Source organism: Halichoerus grypus, chromosome 11 (genome assembly GCF_964656455.1).
Source record: "Halichoerus grypus chromosome 11, mHalGry1.hap1.1, whole genome shotgun sequence".
Classification (NCBI taxonomy): Eukaryota; Metazoa; Chordata; class Mammalia; order Carnivora; family Phocidae; genus Halichoerus; species Halichoerus grypus.
Window position 1 is genome coordinate 5,184,972 of NC_135722.1, and position 18,840 is coordinate 5,203,811.

The 18,840-nt window shown below is 50.4% G+C and overlaps 1 protein-coding gene across 2 annotated transcripts; it reads right to left on the reverse strand.

Annotated features, from left to right (window-relative positions):
* Window positions 1-14,342: 14,342 nt before the first annotated feature.
* LOC118519868 (glutathione S-transferase P) lies at window positions 14,343-17,527 on the reverse strand. 2 transcript variants are annotated; one of them, XM_036067568.2, is made up of 7 exons: window positions 17,401-17,527; window positions 17,017-17,052; window positions 16,611-16,717; window positions 16,411-16,498; window positions 15,935-16,038; window positions 14,753-14,860; window positions 14,343-14,611 (listed from the first exon to the last, which is right to left on the reverse strand). In XM_036067568.2, coding segments are annotated over exons 1-7 (633 nt in total). In that variant the 5' UTR covers window positions 17,402-17,527; the 3' UTR covers window positions 14,343-14,422. The 2 variants fall into 2 exon arrangements, with proteins under 2 accessions (XP_035923461.1, XP_035923462.1); XM_036067569.2 differs by having other exon boundaries at window positions 17,311-17,404.
* Window positions 17,528-18,840: the final 1,313 nt, after the last annotated feature.

An 18,840-nucleotide genomic window follows, 5' to 3' on the forward strand; every position in this document is an offset into this window, starting at 1 on the left:
TGACCTTTTCAGTCTTTTCTTTCCGGCTCCTCTATTCTCTTGTCCCGTTGCCGTCCTTTTTTTGCTCTCCTGCTAGTTACAAACTCATCTGTTCTTATTTTCTCAAATACTCCCCACAGCAGCCTGGAACAGAGTTAACTTTATACGTGAGAAAAAAAATTGAGACCCATGGGGGTTTCATCTCTTGTCCATGGGCATGCGGCTGCCTAGTGGTAGAGATGGAATCAAATCGAGGCCTTTCTTCCTTTCTGGGGTGCCCTGTCCCCACCCCCACCCCCCCACCGCAAATGCACAGAACAACTAACACACGTGTGACACTCATTGCAGATGTCAGTGGTAGTCCCAATAAAGGCACCAAATCATCGGCACCTTGGCTGAGGTCTGAGTACCAGGCCCAGGGCCCAGCAGTTCTGGCCCCCAGCCAGCAGGCCCCCACTCCTGGGCAGGGAAAGAGATTGCCCAGACAGAGCTGGGGATTACACAGCTAATCCGGGGCTCCGACCTGAGTCCATGGATCCCTCCCTCTGGGGCAGGAGAAGGGGGGCAGGATGGAGCCAGAGGGTGGATTCCTTCCTCATCCCTGTCTAAGTGGGTCAAGGGAACACAAGACCATTGGGGATGGCTGGGCATGGGGTGATGGGAAACTGAGAGTGAGGGGCAGGATCTCCTGTTCATCTAGTACAAGGCTCTGTGCCAAGCACTTGCCATGTGTCTTAATCTCCTTAATCCTCCCACAACCCAGGGCGGAGGAATGATGAGCCCCCGTTTTCAGAAGAGGACAGAATGTATTAGCAACGCTGAAGGGCTTGCCCAAGACAGAACAGCTGGCCGCCTGAACTCAGCCCGAGGCTTCCTGACCTCACCCAGTCCCCACCCATCCAGAGCACCCCCTCGCCCACCAGCCTCCAGACCAGAAGCCACTGCGTCCAGCCAATTCTGCCTTCCAAATGCCTCTTGTTCCTGTGTCCTCCTGCCCGTCCCATGGCCATGACCGGTCAGCTTTCACCTGGAATTTTCCAAAGCATCCTTGAGGTTTCCCGGCCTCACCTCGCATCTCAGCCCTTCCGATTCCTTCTCTACACCATGGAATGAGTGGGATTAAACGTCAGATCCATTTTGTCTCTCCTTTGCCTGAGACCCTTGGTGGTTCCCCGGTGTCCTCAGGACAAAGCCCAAGCCCCCTGGCCTGGCATTCAAGATCAGATGCTGACCTCTCCAGTTCCAGTTCTACCCACACAAGCTGGATTTGCCCCAGAGGATCCATCTTCCTCCCGCTCCTCCTCCTCCTCCTGAGGAGCCCTTTGAATGTCACCTTCCCGGGGAGTTTTCTTCTACCACTTGATCAACTGTTGCCACAGGTCCGGTGTGACAATGGCACTATCGCATCTTCTCTCTTCTCCAACCCGCAGCACAGAGCTTCTCAAGGGAGGTGGTTACTCGGTATTGTAATCCAATTTTGTATCTGGAAAAATGAAAAAAAAAATCAGTATTTTTTCCTTTGTTGGGAATTTAAGATATACAGAAAAACAAAAAGAAAGTAGTAACATGTTTTCGACACTCTGACTTAATCCCCATTATCATTTGTTTCCACTCTGTTTTCTAGGTGATTTATAAACACTTCACAGTAGCATATGCATCTACCGATCCTTAAAAATTTAGACCTTAACAACAACAACAACACAAAAATCCTTCCACCCCTCAGCCAAATGCTATTGAATCCAAAATTGTTTTCCAATCCTTTAAAGAAAAAAAAAATGCCTTTACTTGTACATGCACTTCCAGCAGAAAAAAATATGAGCGTTTGGTGCTTTTTACTTGTAGTAATGATTTCTCGCTAAGCCACGATTTTTCACCTTGCTTTTTTTCATTCAACACTGTATTTTTGAGAAGAGTCCATGTGGCTACAAATAGATTTAGAAACATGATTATCTCCAGGTAACACCAGATCTTCAAGGTTAAGGACCTGGATTCAAAATCCTGCTTTCACAACTCATGACCTGTGTGATTCTGTGACTGGTGCCTCAGTTCCCTCTAGGGGGAAATTAGGATAACATATGCCCTAAAGGAGCATCTGCTGGGATGGAGAACCGTATATGAGCAGTGCCGGACGCACAGCAAATGCACAAGGATTGTTTAGCTAAATGCCCTGGATTACAGATTAATTTGGAGAAGATCCACATCTTTGCAATATGGAGTCTCTCCACCCAGGAAATGTGATGTCACTCCTCATTTTTCCAGATCTCTTAGGTTCTTCACTAAACATTTAGAACTTTTTCTTTAAAAATTGTGCACATTTTTAAATATAGGAATTTTATATGATGCCTTGTGTTTTTATGTTTTGTGATCCCTGTTTTAATAACATTTTCTAATTGGTTGTTGTTTGTGAATAGAGCACTATGAATTTGCCTTTATTCGTTTTCTTTTTTAAAGATTTTATTTATTTATTTGACAGAGAGAGACACAGCGAGAGAGGGAACACAAGCAAGGGGAGTGGCAGAGGGAGGGGGAGAAGTAGGCCTCTCGCGGAGCAGGGAGCCCGATGCAGGGCTCGACCCCAGGACCCCGGGATCATGACCTGAGCCGAAGGCAGACACTCAACCATCTGAGCCACCCAGGCGCCCCTGCCTTTATTAGTTTTGATCTGGATCCCTTAATGGACTCCCCTATCATAGAAAAGTTTGTCTGTCGAAGCTTTTCTGTTTTCTATGCCGATGGTCATCGTGTTGAAAAATAATGAGAGTCTACTATCTTGTAGATAGTAGATGTCTAGTTTCTCTCTAATATTAGGTGTCTAGTTTCTAATCTTAGGTGTCTAGTTTCTCTCTCTCTTTTTATTATTGAATTTTAATTGACATACTCTAGTTTCTTTTTCTTATTGCACCAACTAAGAGCTTCGGAATAAGTTTTTTTTTTTTTTTTTTTTTTTTTAAAGATTTTATTTATTTATTTGAGAGAGAGAGAATGAGAGACAGAGAGCATGAGAGGGAGGAGGGTCAGAGGGAGAAGCAGACTCCCCGCCGAGCAGGGAGCCCGATGCGGGACTCGATCCCGGGACTCCAGGATCATGACCTGAGCCGAAGGCAGTCGCTTAACCAACTGAGCCACCCAGGCGTCCCGGAATAAGTTTAAATAGTAGTGGGCTTCCTTATATGGGACGTGGCCTGAATGAAAGTATGTAAAAACGTAATATTCAAGTCCCCAATTCCATTTGTTAGAATGGTTTCTCCTTTTTGTTTCCCACGCTTTAGATTTCCTGAGGGCAGCCGTTTTCCACCGGCTACTCAGACACGGGGTTCCGGCGCGTGTCTAACTGCTTTCCCCCTAATAAGCGGTAGCTGCTTCTCAACAGAAAGGCAGAGGGGCTGCAGGAAAGTATCGGTGATGCAGACGCCAAAAGAAATGGAATTGTAAACAATAATACCTTGAAACCTTCTCAGATAAAGCTGGAACTTCGAAACCTTCACAAGAGTATCTGTCTAGGCTTCTCTCCAACACTGTTGCCTTCCTCTACAGTAGAATATCTTCTGCCCCAATCATTCGGAGGATCTTTCGTGACACCTGCTGCATCCTGAGGAATTAACCACCAAATAGCTCGCTAACAAACTCTGCGTATGGAGGGTCCTGGCAATAAAATTTGAATTGCCCTCTCAGATCTGGGCGTGGCTTGGTTGATTGCCCAGAGGCACCTTGGAAATGGGCTTCCCCTCCCATCAACAGGAAGAGAAAACTTCCAGAGGACTCTGATCCATTTCTTATCTCAAGGTGGAGCGTAAGTGTGACAACTGTCTTGGCACGCTGTAAGTATGAGGTTTGCTGAGGCTTTTGGTAGAGACCTTGATCGTGCTAAGGAAGCTCCTTTTCAAGGCACAGTGTCATCACGAATGGGGTGCTCAGTTTCATTGAATGCTTCTTCTACATCTCAGATGGTCATGTTGTTTTTCTTCTTTCTTCTTAATTAAATCAATCTTTTTTCTTTTTTTTTAAATTTTTTTTTTTTTAAGATTTTATTTATTCATTTGACAGAGAGAGAGACAGCGAGAGAGGGAACACAAGCGGGGGAGTGGGAGAGGGAGAAGCAGGCTTCCCGCAGAGCAGGGAGCCCGATGCGGGGCTCGATCCAGGACCCTGGGACCATGACCTGAGCTGAAGGCAGACGCTTAACGACTGAGCCACCCAGGCGCCCCTAAATCAATCTTTTTTCTAATCTATTAAACTATGGTTGACCTAAAGGGGTGGCGGAGTGAGGCAGCTAAGAGAACAGATTGAAGCCAGTTGGGACTAAATCTTGGGCTCTACTGCCTATCAGCTGTGTGGCATTTGGCAAGCTCCTTGACTTCTCTGTACTTCATAGTATCATTGCGATGATTAAATGTTTTAATCTCTGTAAAGCCTTACAACAGGGCCTGGCACATAGTAAATGCTATGTACGTGTTTGCTGCTCTCATTTTTTATTATTCCAGGGACAAACCTTTTGGTCACACTGTATTATTCTTTCATTGTAATGTTGGATTGGTTCTTACTTCAGTGCTCATAAAGGAGGGTGGCCTATAGTTACATTTTCTCCAGGGGATCTTGTCCAGTTCTATTAAAATGACGTGATCACTTTCCACCTTTTCCTATTCATTGCAGGAGTTTGCTGAGGGTTAAAATGCTCCCTTCCTGAAGCATGGCTAGAATTCATGGTAAGACCAGCTGGACCTGGGACCTCTGCTTAGGGGTGATCTGATCACGGTTTCCATTTCTTCTATGGTTGTTTCTTTCCTTGAGCTAATTTTGAACCATGTTTTTTGAGCCGTATTTTAAAGGATATTTTCTTGATGGATTGTTCCTTTTTCTTTTTTTTAAAGATTTTATTTATTTATTTGTCAGAAAGAGAGCACAAGCAGGGGGAGCGGCAGGCAGAGGGAGAAGCAGGATCCCCGCTGAGCAAGGAGCGGGCTGTGGGACTTGATCCCAGGACCCTGGGATCATGACCTGAGCCAAAGGCAGACGCTTAACTGACTGAGCCACCCAGGCATCCCAGATTGTTCCTTTCTCTAATATGAAATATTTCTCCAGTCTATTGTAACAATTTTGCCTTGAGGCCTAGGTTCTCTGATACTGCTATTGCTACACAGGCTTTCTTTCTATTTGCATTTGGTATTTTTTTCTTCTCTTTTTATTTCCAATCTTTCTCTTCTTTTAGGAATGCCTCTTAAAAACAACATCTAATTAAATTTCATTTTGTTTTATTTTAATCCAATTGGTGTCTGTCTTTAAAAAAAAAAGTTTGGCCCCTTTACGTTTATTGGTATTGCCACTGAGACTTATCCTTGCCGTATTATAGTATGTGTTCTAGTTAGCACTCTTTCTCTTTATTTCTTGTTCCCTCTCTCCTCCTGTCTTCTGTTGAATTAACTGAGTTTTCTTTGTGCTATTCCTTTCTCCTCCATGATAGTTTTGGAAGTTACACACTTTGTTTCTATTCTTAGTAGTTACCCTTACATTTTTAACAGTCATACATAAATTTCTTTTTCCAACAAAAAGCTGACTAATATGTCTATCTTCCTGCTGAATATGAAACAAAAACACAGAGTATACTGCTCCCCTCTGTACTTCCTTCCCTCCCAAACTCTGTACTCCTGTGTTCTGGGTTGGCCCCCATCTGTGACCTGGCAGGGAAGGCATTTCTGGGCCCCTGCTTCATCCTGCTGGTGGAGACTGCTGGGGAACTCTCAGCTTTGCTCTCCAGAGCTGAGTACAGACCGAGGACCTGGCCCCAAGCCCTGTGCATTCAGTCTGGCTGTGTTCCTGCTTTCTGGCTAAGACATAAGCCTTCAGCTCCCATCCCAGGCTGTGGGTTTCTTCCTGGTTGTTTTTTCCCCCCATTCAGAGAGAGGTTTATTTCAAGCCTACACAGAAAATTCTCTTTTCATATTTGTGTGGCATTTAATATTAACATTTTTTTCTTCTCTGATGTTAATGTTTTTGAGAAGGATGGGGTGGATTTCAGGTTGTACTCTGCTATCTTGAACTAGAAATCTCTCTAATTTTTTTCCCATTAATTTAAACGTTAGAAGAGGGGCGCCTGGGTGGCTCAGTCGGTTAAGCATCTGCCTTCGGCTCAGGTCATGATCCCAGGGTCCTGGGATCGAGCCCCGCATCGGGCTCACTGCTCCGCGGGAAGCCTGCTTCTCCCTCTCCTTCTACTGCTTCCCCCTGCTTGTGCTCTCTCACTCTCTCTGTCAAATAAATAAAATCTTTAAAAAAATAAAATAAAATAAATAAACGTTAGAAGATAAAGTCAATCAGTCATGGCTGGTGGGTTACACATAGGACAAGGTGAGTGCATTTGAGGCAAGCAGCACAATTAACTATGCATCTTAGCATGGGGAGTCTTGCACGCTCTACAGACTCTCGTCCTGACATAAGAACTACTCCCTGTCAGCCTGCTAATGTGTCAGGGTCCCTCTTTGGCTGTTACTGGTTCTGAAGCACTGGACACTGTTTGCAGTGTCCACTAGGGAGGACCTGTGAGGTCTCAGTTGGGCACGGGTCCCAAGCACCAGTACAGTCCTTTCGGCCCACCCTTCCTGGCACCTCCCTGGCAGCAGACCCACATTCAGATACCCAGCAGATCAGGTCTAGGATCTGGAGCATCTCCATGTTTGTCCTTCGCCCATCTCCACGTCATTCCTTGGACTCCTGCCTACAGCCCCTTTGTCCCTTCACACCAAAGCTCTTGTCTCTGCTTCGCCCAGTGTAACCCTTGATGGTTATTTGGGATGACAGGCACCAGGAAGAGTTTACCCACTCCTCAACTAATCCCAAGCTGTTACAAACATTGGACTCCTCTTCCCCATCCCTCAAGTGTTCGGTTTTTAGAAATGCCATGCCCTATCTTGTTAATCAGCAAACAGAAAAGAAAAACCTCTTGAGTGTGTATTATTGGAAACAGACTGAGCTATCTGTTCTTTTTTTTTTTTAAGATTTTATTTATTTAGTCACAAGAGACAGAGAGAGAGAGAGAGAGAGGCAGAAGCAGAGGGAGAAGCAAGCTCCCTGCTGAGCAGGGAGCCCAACGTGGGACTCAATCCCGGGACCCCGGGATCATGACCTGAGCCGAAGGCAGACACTTAACCATCTGAGCCACCCAGGCACCCTGAGCTATCTATTCTTCCTCCCATGACCACTTTGCACCTCACAAAGACAGTTTCCTCCCAAAATATGAAACTCAGAGCCACAAAGGACATATGGAGGGGGCTCTGTTGCTGCAACCATAGCCAGTATTTATGGTTTCCTTCCTTCTCCATGAATCCCATACTGCCTTTACCTCCATCCAGCACCTCAGCTGCCCAGGGGGCTTTACCAAGTGGGGTGACTTAATATCGTAAAGATGTCATGTCTCACCAAATTAATCTATAAGTACACTTGAATCCCAATCAAAATCTCATCAAAGCTTTTCATGAAACTGGGAAAACTAATGCTAAAATCTATATAGATGGGGCGCCTGGGTGGCTCAGTGGTTAAGCGTCTGCCTTCGGCTCAGGTCATGATCCCAGGATCCTGGGATCGAGCCCCACATCAGGCTCCCTGCTCGGCGGGGAGCCTGCTTCTCTCTCTCCCACTCCCCCTGCTTGTGTTCCCTCTCTCGCTGTGTCTCTCTCTGTCGAAAAAATAAATAAAATCTTTAAAAAAATAAAAATAACATCTATATAGACGAACAAAGGGCCAAGAATGGCCAAGCCAGTTTTGAAGAAGAACAAGTTGTGGGGGACCTGCCATGCCTGATAGCAGGACTAATTATCAGGCTAGTGTAATCAAGACATGCAGGTGCTTCTGAGCTTGACCAAAACAGTGATGAGGGTGGCCAGTACATGTGGTGTGAGTGGCAGGTCTAAAAAGAAGGGAATGTTTTCTGCTTGGTGTTTGCTTTGTCCTCGGGCTGCTCAAGTGAACAGTAGGTAACTGCTGTTAAGGAACCAGCCCATGTTGTCTGGCTCAGTTCGGAGTTCATTTCATCCCTAGCTGTGAGTGCCTTTTGGTCTGGAAAGTTGGCTTGTCTCATAATACCCACAGCTAGGACATTCTCTCTGTAATTATGAGTTGTCCTTGTTTTACGTTAACTAAGAGAGAATGTCTTTGATTGCTAGGATTTGTCAGTGTTGGATTGTTTCCACTGTGAGGTTCTTAAACTTTTTTCCTTCATAATATTAAAGCAACTCATGTTAGAGACCCTTTCAACATGAAAGTTGTGTAGTTGAGACATTACATATATTTTATTGTTTATAATAAAAATCATCTATACAGAAGTCCTGGGTGTTAATTTTCATATTTGCACAAGACCTGTTTTCCATGATATGTTAACACCTACACTTTCCCTAACTGTTGATGCTATTTTCTATTAAGATTCTGGAGCTGGGCGCCTGGGTGGCTCAGTCGTTAAGCGGCTGCCTTCGGCTCAGGTCATGATCCCAGGGTCCTGGGATCGAGTCCCACAATGGGCTCCCTGCTCAGCGGGAAGCCTGCTTCTCCCTCTCCCACTCCCCCTGCTTGTGTTCCTGCTCTCGCTATCTCTCTCTCTGTCAAATAAATAAATAAAATATTAAAAAATAAAAAAAGATTCTGGAGCCTAGGGAGTTATGTATTTGTTTGTTTATTTTCATTCTTACTTCCCTGAAGCAAGAGACTTTGTATGGCCTTCAGTGCAAAGACTTCAGACCAATTCTTTGTTACACGTGGTTGCCTCTTGGCTATATAAATTCTGAGTTCAAATCATTGAACTCTTTAATGAAGTATTGTAGAGAATAAATCATAATGGGTAAAAGAAGTGAAATATGGTGCTTCTTTATCATAATTTGCTAGAAGTTTTGCAATGTTGGTTTTGATTTCTTCTTTGACATGTGACATTGTAAGAGAGATTTATAATACATAACTATTATAAATTAATATCGTTAACTATAAGCATTAGGGTCTTTCTGTCTCCTGGCTTTGTTATTTTTCATTGTATTGCTTTATAATGAGAGACTGGTGTCTGTCCTATTTCTCTCTTTTCTTCTGGAATGTTCTAAAACGTTCTCTAAGCCATGATATATGGCTATTATAGTAAATGTCCCGAGAGCAATTGAAAGGGTGGCACCTTCTCTATCTTCCTGTTGCAGAATTTGAGATTTGTTGTTTCCAGCTCCCAAAGTCCTTGCCTCCCATCAGCTTTCACTTTATAAATGTTGGGGTCTATTATTTGGTACATAGAAGCTCTTTATGGTACTCACTTCAGATGTCTCCAACTTTCATGCCAGATGGTGTGTGTGTGTGTGTTGGTTTTTTGTGGTCTTTGTGGTTTTGCGGGGATTCTGAAAGATTAGTGGGAACTCCAAGTCCAACATTATAAACCACAGGTCCTCCCCCACCCCATCAGATGTTGCAAATATTTCCTTCGAGTATATCATCTGATAATCTGATAAACACTAACCATCATTGGACAAGAGAAACCCTCAGTTTTGATGTAGTAAAGTTCATTCATCTGGGGACCAAAATTCATCCCCAGCCCACGGTCATGAAGAAATCTCTTACTTTTTTTTGCTGTTAATATTTTTTAAGTTTATTTATTTTAAGTAATCTCTATATCCAAAGTGGGGCTCAAACTCACAACTCCAAGATCAAGAGTCACATGCTCTTCTTGACCAAACCCCTTTATCTGTTAATGTGTTATTTTTCTCATCACATGCAGGTGAACCCTACTGCAGAGTTTCTCGATCTTGACACTGGACATCTGGGGCTGGATAATTCTTTGTTGTGGGCAGCTGTCCTGTCTGCACATCATAGGATGTTTGGCACCTTCTCTAAAGTGCCAGAAGCACCCCACAAGTTGTGATGGCAAAAATATCTCCAGACATTGCCAAATGTAACCTGGGGTACAAAATCACCCCCAGCTGAGAACCATTGATCTATTTGGATGTTATTGTTTTACATGGTGTAAGATAAGGATCCAGTACTTTTTCTCAATATGATGTATCAGTTTTACTAATACTAAATCATTCTTCTTCTCAAACGTATTCACCATGCCACTGCTATTACATGCTAACTTCATATATGTGTGTGCATCTGTGATTGTATTTGGTAGACACTGACTACAAACCGAACTCCTTTCCTCTTCCTGGGCACAGAGCCCCCTTGCATCCAAACGGGGCAGATGTGAAGAGTGTCACTTCCAGGTCTGAACAGCAGAGAGCAGGTGTATCTTCATGACCTTCTCTTCTCTCTCCCTCCCCCTTCCACAAGATATCTTGTCAGAGTATGAATCTGGAGATTGAATGGGCTCACCCAGTTCTTTCTCAGGGCCTCATGTGATCACAGTCAGATGACAGTTGTGGTTGGAACCATTTTGAAGGCGTCTTCCCTCACTTGGTGGGACAAGGCTGGGAGAGGAGCTGGAGTCTGAACGATCTGGCTGGCTGGCCGGCTGGCTGGCTGGCTGGCTCTCGCCCTCACCAACCCCCTTCTACCCTCTCTTGTCTCTCCATGTGAGCTCTCCCTGTGGCAGCTGTAGGGTAGTTGGACCTTTTACACAATGACTGAAATGAGTTGTCTCAAGAGAAACCGCAAAGCTGGGTGACCTTTTCCAACCCAGCCTGGGAAGCCCCACAGTGTCCCTTCCACTATGTTCTCTTCATCCCAGCCGCCACAAAGAGGGCATAGAGATGGCCGAATGTCAAATTATTTGTGGACAAGTTTCAAAATCACAAGATATCTGATGCAGCTCCAGATTCCTTATCCTTTGTGTGTGTGTTTGTTTCTCCCTCCGGAAGGTTGCAGGGTCTTCACGGTCTCTCCGGGGGCTCTGGGATTTTATGATCTCCTTCCTTTTTCATTCGATGTGTCTGGCACTCACTGCGCCTTTCAACTCAAAAGCCCCTCTTCTTCAGTCCTGGGAAAATTTATCACATTATTCATTTGATAATCTTCTTCTTACTATTTTTTTTTTCCTCCCCGCTACTCTCTCCCTCTCTCTGGACCTCCTGGAATAATACAGTTTTTCTTATCTCTCCATGCTTTTATCCTTTTGTTCTATTTTCATATGTATTTTTCAACTTTATCTTGAGATTTTTCATTTCTATCACATTTTTAATTTCCAAGAGCTCCTTCTTTTTCTCTGAATGCTCTTTGTAAGAGCCTCCCTTTCTCATCTCCTGGATGTCATATCTTTTATTATCTCCCTGAAGATAATGATTGAAGCTTATTTGAAGGCTTCTTAGGCAGCTTGCGTGGTCTCTATTTTTTCTGAGTTCCTTTTCTTCCCCCCCCCCCCCCGTTTATTATTGTCTCTCTTTTATGTTAGAGATTTCTCTGAACTAGCTGGAAGTTATTTCTTGTCCTTTGATATTTGTCATGTCAGGAGTGAGCAGGAAAGTTGATGGAAGTTCTGGGTGACAGAGGGGCTCATAAAGCTCACAGCAGGTTTATCAAACATAAACCCTGTCATTGGGGCCCCCCAGTGTCAGTTTCCACTTCTCCCATAGGACTCCTCCACTCTCCCACCTGGGGCATGAACCTCTCTGCACATGCTCCAGAAGCTGGGCTGGAGGGCTGGACATGGGGTCTCAAGGTTGAGTGTGGAGACCCTCCCCTGGCCTGCAGGCTACCCAGTCCCACCCACTGAATATGGCCCAGTAAAGAGCCACCAAGTTTATTATGCGACAACAGGTGCCTGAAAACCTGCCCAGTTGGCACTGGGTCGTCTGGGGAAGGGCAAAGCAATGCTAGCCTGCTGAAGGCCATCAGCCCCAACTGTCTGGATTTTTCTGCAGCTGAGTCCTCTGGGCAAGGCATTACAGGCCACCCCCAAGGCCCACTCTTAAACCTTTTTACCAATGCCAATCCCCCAGTCTTGCCTCTTCCAAGTTCCTGCAATCTCCTGGGGCCTTGGGACCCACTCAGCAGGTCCTGCGGTAACCACGTGCTCTGGGGTGGTGCTGTGTGGCGCACCATCTCTGTCTTGTTTTCCGATGCGTGACTCAGACTCGTCCTCTGGTGCCCCATGATCAAGCATCCAGTCTCCCCCAGGGCTCAAAAATGTGTCAGGAGCTGCTCCCAGAAAGGAGGATGTGTGAGCTCCTGTTCTCTCCCTGCAGGATGTTTCTCCACTTGAGTTTTAATCAAATGCCTGAGGAAGAGGCTTCCCTTGGGTGTGGCTGCGGTCACATGTCTCCGGAAAGATGAGACCCTGAATACACAACAGACCACGGCCAGACCATGTATGAAGGCAGAACTCTCGCTCACAACCTGCAGCAATCTGCCTAGAAAACTAACCTCTTCTCTGCACTAGCCAGCCAGGACGCCGGCAGTCATGGGTTCACCTTGGTGGGAGGTCAGACTGCTCTTTATAGGAATAATGCAGGCAGCCAGACAGTAAGCCTTGGAACGACCGCCCAGAATGTCCAGGACTTGACTAATAAGTGAGAGCTTCCCTGGTTTTTATTCCTTTTCCTACTTAGGACCAACCAGAAAAAGCCAAATCTGCTCCCCAGAGCAGTGACATAGGATGCCCCACTTTCCTGAGCCCAGCCACTACTTCCCCAGGCTGGCGGCCTCCGGTCAGGGCGCACCTGAAGTCTTCTCTGTCCCTCCAGAAACCCTCCCCTCCTCTGCCTGCCCAGGCTCTGAGGAACACAGGCAGCAGCAGCCAACTCCCTTGCTAGCAAGTCTGAGTAAACAGCGCTGCTGACCCCATCTGCGGGTCTTTATTTTCACGGAGGACAGCTAGAACCGGCTATGAGGGGAGAGGCTCCCAGATGAGAGAGGAGGGAGGCGCTGGTGTGGAAGAAGACGGAGGAGAGACCAGTCTCCATCAGTCCGTGGGGACAGGGCCTTTGGGATTCGGTGGATGAGACGTCCAAGAGGAATTTACTGCCCTAGGAAAGGTGAAAGGAGCAGGCCTGGCCTAGCTCTGAAATCTTCCTGTGCTCGCCCCCCAACCAGTGGCCAAATCACGGGGCCAGGGTCTTCAGGCCAGGCGCTGCCCCCAGAAGCAGCCCCCGTTGTGCCTACAGCCCTGGGATAGGGTTCATCCGTCTGTTGCCCCTTCTCCTGGCCTGGAGCCCCATGTCCAGTCACCTCCCTCAGCCGGGGGTCTTCCTCCACTCCCAAATGAGGGAATCGTCTGAGCTGCCCATCGCTGACCACTCTCAGGGTCTGGTCTGGGGGTCAGGGGGGCCTGGTCTCGGCGCGGGGAGAGTACTCCCACAGCCCTCTCTCTCAACCCCTCCGAGATCACCTTCGGAGGCGGGACGAAGCTGGGAGGGGACCAGACGCCCTTAGCCTGAGAACCAAGGGCAGACCAGACAGGATGGGCCAGATCATGCTGTAGTAATAGCAGCTCTAAACACTGGCACTTAGGGTAAAACCACAAGGTCATTGCTCAACCACACCATGGTCCGCCACACACGAGTGGGGGCTCTGCTCCATGTTGTCCCTGTGCAGGGCGTGGAGACAGCGGGGGACAGTGTCGGGTTCTTGCCCTGGCAGCGGCCGGCACGGAAGTCTGGCCCAGAGGGCCCCTCCCAACTGCAAGGGGAACAGGGAAGGGTCATTCTCCCGGCCCACCGGTGAATGGTAGGAAAAGGTCTCTCGCAAAGAGGGCTGCACTCAGTTGCCCCAGGCCTCTCTGAGCCAGAGAAGCCTGCTCCAGGCCTCCCTAGGCTCTCGAATGGCAGCATAATCCACGGGGCGTGGGCCTCCGATGCAGCCGGTCTCCTGTGATGGACACCCATGAACAAGCCTCCTACCACTGCAGACAGGCCGCCACCAACCTCCCAGGCTGCGTTGTTTCTCTTTGCCCGACTAACGTGGATGGTGGGAGAAGGCGGTGGGAGAGCCACCCGGACCGCCCTGTGCCCGAAATGCAGGAGAAAGCCAGGAGGGCCCCGCCTGAGCAGAAGTGACTGACCCTCTCGCCAACCCAGCCTGGGCTGCCTGGAGCTCCTGAGCTCCTGCTCACACCCCTCCTCCCCCCAGGCCCCTCGGCCCCTTAGCTCCTGGGCTCTCGGTCCCACGCAGAGGCCCCGTGGCAGGTGGCCTGCTGAAACTAGAAAGCATGTTTATATACGGGAGCCTTTCCTCCCTCTAGACTGTGGGCACCTCCAGGGCAGAAATCATACTTTTCTTACTGTTTTTTTTATTTTTTCTGTCTCTTTATTCCTACTCCTGGAGTTCACTAAACACAGCCTGGGTTGAGGGCTCTAAGGACAAATTCCAATGTGTTTTAGGATTCCAGCATCCTAGCTGGCTGCCCCGTCCCTCCCCCGAACCTGACTGCTGAGGGTCTGAGAGCCCCTCCCCAAGAAATCTGATGCTCACAGCACTGCTTCTTGCTTAGAAATTTTATTGGTCCTGGGGAAAGGAAGGAAGGCAGCCCCCGCTTCCCACGGGGGGCTTCCACAAGCTCTCACTGTTTCCCGTTGCCGTTGATGGGGCGGTTCACGTGCTCGGGGGAGGCCAGGAAGGCCTTGAGCTTGGGCCGGGCGCTGAGGCGCGTCACATAGGCTGAGAGCAGGGGCAAGGAGTCCAGGCAGCTGGGGTCCAGGACCTGGTGGATCAGCAGCAGGTCCAGCAGGTTGTAGTCGGCGAAGGAGATCTGCAGGACAGGGGGCCGGAGGTGTTCCCTAAGTCTTGCCTAGTTTTGCTGAGTAATGGGTTTATGAGTCCCCTCTGTACCTGTTTTCCACCTTTAAGAAGAGGATGGTGCAGAAGGGGCAGGACAGGGCCAGATGCTCACCTGGTTGCCCACGATGAAGGCCTGGCCCCCCTCGTTCTGGGACAACAGCGTCTCAAAAGGCTTCAGGTACCCTCGTAGTGCCTTCAAGTACTCCTCCTTCCCTGCCTCCTGCCAGAAAGACACCGCTGTGTTACCCTCCTGACCCTCACACTGCTGCTTGCCCCAGCCCCTACCTCAGCCCGGAGATGCCCCTTCTCTTTGCCCCATTTCAGTGAATTGCCACCCACCCAGGCTGGGGCCCCCCCATGCTCCTCTGCTCATCCCCCCCACCCCCGGCTACTGCCACATCCTATCCAGGTCAGCCGCTGAGTCTTCTCTACCCCACTGCCACCTTTCCACCTCTTCCATGATCTCCCTGGACTACTCCCCAAAGGCCTCGGAAGATCCTCCTAGGGGCGCCTGGGTGGCTCAGTTGGTTAAGCGACTGCCTTCAGCTCAGGTCATGATCCCGGAGTCCCGGGATCGAGCCCCGCGTCGGGCTCCCTGCTTGGGGGGGAATGTGCTTCTCCCTCTGACCCTACCCCCTCTTGTGCTCTCTCTCTCCAATAAATAAATAAAATCTTTAAAAAAAAAAAAAAATCCTCCTAGACCCCACATTTGGACACGGCCCTGCTTAGACTCCTCAGTGGCCCCCCACGGCCAGCAGGGGAGTATCCAGCCAGATGGTTCAAGGTTCTCAGGACCTGGGCCCACTCCCCTCCAGCTCCAACTCCTGACTCTCTCCCTCTCCCTCTCGACAGGCACACACGTGCCTTGCCTCTGCTAAATTGGTCCCAGGCCCCCAAATGTACTCAGTGTCTTCATGCTTTGTGCCCCCCGAGGTGCCAGCACCCCTTGCTGGAGGCTGGCTACAGATCCTTCTCCTCCCCCTCCAGCTGCTCTAGGAAGCCCTGCCCTCCACAGCCCAGGCAATCTGGTACACGTCTGGCTCGAGGTTTCCTGCCCTTGCAGGTCGTGCCATTGACCGCTACTTGACTGGGTCCATCAGCTGGCAGTCAGGGTGAGAGCTAGGTCTCGTCCGTAGCAGCTCCTGGTCCTCAGCACAGAGCCCGACCTAGCCCGGGACACCCTGACTTGGAGGGAGGGGTGGGCCAGAGCCGCATGAGGGCTGAGGAGCAGGGCGAGAATACAGGAAGCCTTCCCTCGTTCTCCCCCGTGCCCACCCCCGGTGCCCAGACTCACGTAGTTAGTGTAGATGAGCATGACGTATTTGCAGCGAAGGTCCTCCACACCATCGTTCACCACATCCAGCAGGGCTGCCTCCCGATGGTCCTTCCCGTACAGCCCTGGGCAGCAGGAGAGCAAAATGCAGGACTGACACCTGACACGCTACTGACAGGCATGCGGCTGCCTGTGGGCACAGCCAGAGAGGCGGGAGGAGGACGGGGACAGAAGGGCCGGTCCTGATGCACAGTAAGTGCTCGGAACTCGGCGAGAGGCAGCGTGGCAGAGTGCAAGAGCTGCGGGCAGACCTGGGCTTGGCCGTGGGCAGTTTATACAACCTCCTCGTGCCTCCTCCCGCCTCCCGTCCACGGTGTCACCAGACAGCTTGACTTAAGCGCAAGAGGGTCAGGGGGCCGGCACCAAGCAGATAAGCGGGAATGCTGGCTGATGCTTGCCCACCCCTGCCCTGGGCCACCCGCAGCCTCAAGACTCACCGAGGGAGCGGCCCAGGTGTCGCAGGATGGCATTGGACTGGTACAGGGTGAGGTCTCCGTCCTGGAACTTGGGGAGCTGCCCATACAGCTGGGGGGGCGTGGCATGGGTCAGTAAGAGACGCTGAGCTCAGCTGCCCCCCACCCTGGTTTTGCCCCACGAAGGCCCAGCACCTGCCCCCTGCCAGGGCGCAGTCACTCACACAGGAGGCCTTGAGCGGGCCCTGCAGCCAGCTCTCCTTGGTCACCACCTCCTCCTTCCAGCTCTGGCCCTGGTCAGCCAGCAGCATGCGCATGGCCTCGCAGCGCCCTGGGGGAGGCGGGAACGGGGGGGGGGGGGGGGGGGGGGTGTGCGATGTGTGCGGAGACCCCAGCCTCACAGCGCGCTGGGGAGGGGCCGCGGGGGCAAGGACTGCTCCGATGGACCCTGGGCAGGGGACAGGCCTCAGGGAGCAGGTTGGATACTCCAGCCTTGGGAGCTCAGGGGCAAGGGAAGGAGGCCCGGGCTAGTACCCACATAATGGAGGGGTGGGGCGGGGTGGGGGTCTTGGGGTCTTGGGCTGCAGGCCCAACCTCTGCGTCCCCCAGCCCCCAGTTCCAGGCCCCTACCTCGCACAGGAAAGTAGACAATGGCGTAGGGCGGCACTGCGGCAGAGGGAGACAAGTTTGTTAGAGGCCAGGCTATCACGGAAGGGACACGGCACCAATCTACCCTCCCTGGGGTCCCACTTCCTGCTCCGCTCACTCCGGGACCCTAGCAGCAGGCCCGTGCGCTGGAAGGGCCCGAACCCCACCCCCCACCCAGGGCCCCAACCGCGCGCTGCTGGCCTCGTGGGTCCCCTGGATCCCCCATCCCGCCGCAGGGAGGGGGGAACCGGGGGGAGTGCAGGGCCTTCCACGAACTCTGGCCCGAAGCAGGCGGTCCGGCCTCCAGCCGGGAGCACCCCGAGGCTCCTGGGAGCACCCCCGGGAGCCCGGGCGGCGGGGACTCACTGGTTGCAACGCGGGTGGAGGCGGCGGCGGCGACGGAGGGTGGCGGCGGCGGCGGAGGTCGGCGACACAGCTCAGGCCCGTCGTGCCGCCCTCGGCCGTCCCGCTCCGCCCAGCTCCGCCCCAGTGCTGATTCACTGCGCTCCGGAAGCCGCGCTCCCCCTCCCCTCCCGAGCCCGAGCCCCCCCGCCCGCCCCCGCCCGCCCTCACCCCCGCCGCCGGCCCTCCCAGCCCCCCGCACCCCTGCAGCAGGCGGGATGCGCGAACCTCGGCCGGGCCTGGTCGGCTCACTGGCAAGGGCCGGGGTACCAGTTGCCCAGTTTTCCGGGCACTTTAGTGTTTGCCCAATCCTGCTGCTTTCCCTGCTTGGCGGTCGGGCCTCGGAGGCACAAACCCTTTGTCCACCTTCAAAATAAAACAGGCAGTGATTTTACCAGCAAAGTGGGTTTATTCGGGAATAGCAAAGCGGTATCATTTGAGATAAGCAAGCGGTGGTAAAGCCACAGGCGAGGCCAGGGGATTAGAGAGGAACACTAATTTACAGAGAGAGAGGGGGGAGTCAGGAGGGGCTGCTCCGAAAGAAGGTCTATTGGAAGGAAGGAGGGGGCGATGGTCTGTCCTTGGCTGAGTGTGGCAGTTCCTCATTGGCTGGGCTATTGGCAAGGGAGGAGAAAATCTCTATTTTCCTCCTGCTGGGGTAGTAAAATGGGAGTCTGTCTTCCCATTGCCGTCTGCAACTGAGGACTGGTCCTAGGTGAGAGCCCCCCCTCCCGCCCCCACCCCATTTTAAATGAGGTCTTCTTTATTGAATTTCACATTTACCCCTTTTGATCAAGATCTTCACCCCCACCCCCGCCCCAAGCATCCCTGGTCAAGAGTCAGGTTTTCCAAATCCAGCGACTTTTGTCCCTCGGTGACGGGAAGGGCCTTTCCTGGGTGTCTTGTCCCACACCAGAGGGAAAGTACACAGATCCGAAACCACTGAGGCCACATTCAGGTAACAAGGGGGGGGGGGGGTAGGAAGGAGGACTCAGGTGTTTCCCATCTAATGTCTGTATCTTTTCAAGGTCATGCACGTTGGAAATCATTTCAAAGCATTGAATAACACCACCTTATTGGGTACATCGTTTCTATGATGATTGGACAGGCGAAAGCTACAAAACTCAAAAGTAATTATACAAAGTATAGTTAAACTACACAACGCATAATTAAACTATACAAAGTATAATTAAAGGCAACATGACAACTCTAAATTGTAAGATGGGTCTGAGCCATGACCCTAGGCCTGAAAGTAGCCCAAGAATACATGAAAGGACGATGGAGATTCAGGTGAAATTTACTGTAGCCAATGTACTTGTTCCCTAATTTCGTACAACTGGGTTTCTACTTGCCCTGAAGAGTTTATCCACGTGCAGCAAGAGGTGTTTGCAATCACACAGATGC

What these genes read in the sequence shown, in the direction of transcription:
- LOC118519868 (XM_036067568.2), bottom strand. An exon ending in TGTCTACTTTCCTGTGCGAG is followed by an intron (nt 16,718 to 17,016) that starts GTAGGGGCCTGG and finishes CGCCTCCCCCAG; the next exon opens with GGCGCTGCGAGGCCATGCGC. An exon ending in TGCTCATCTACACTAACTAC is followed by an intron (nt 14,861 to 15,934) that starts GTGAGTCTGGGC and finishes TCTTTCTGGCAG; the next exon opens with GAGGCAGGGAAGGAGGAGTA.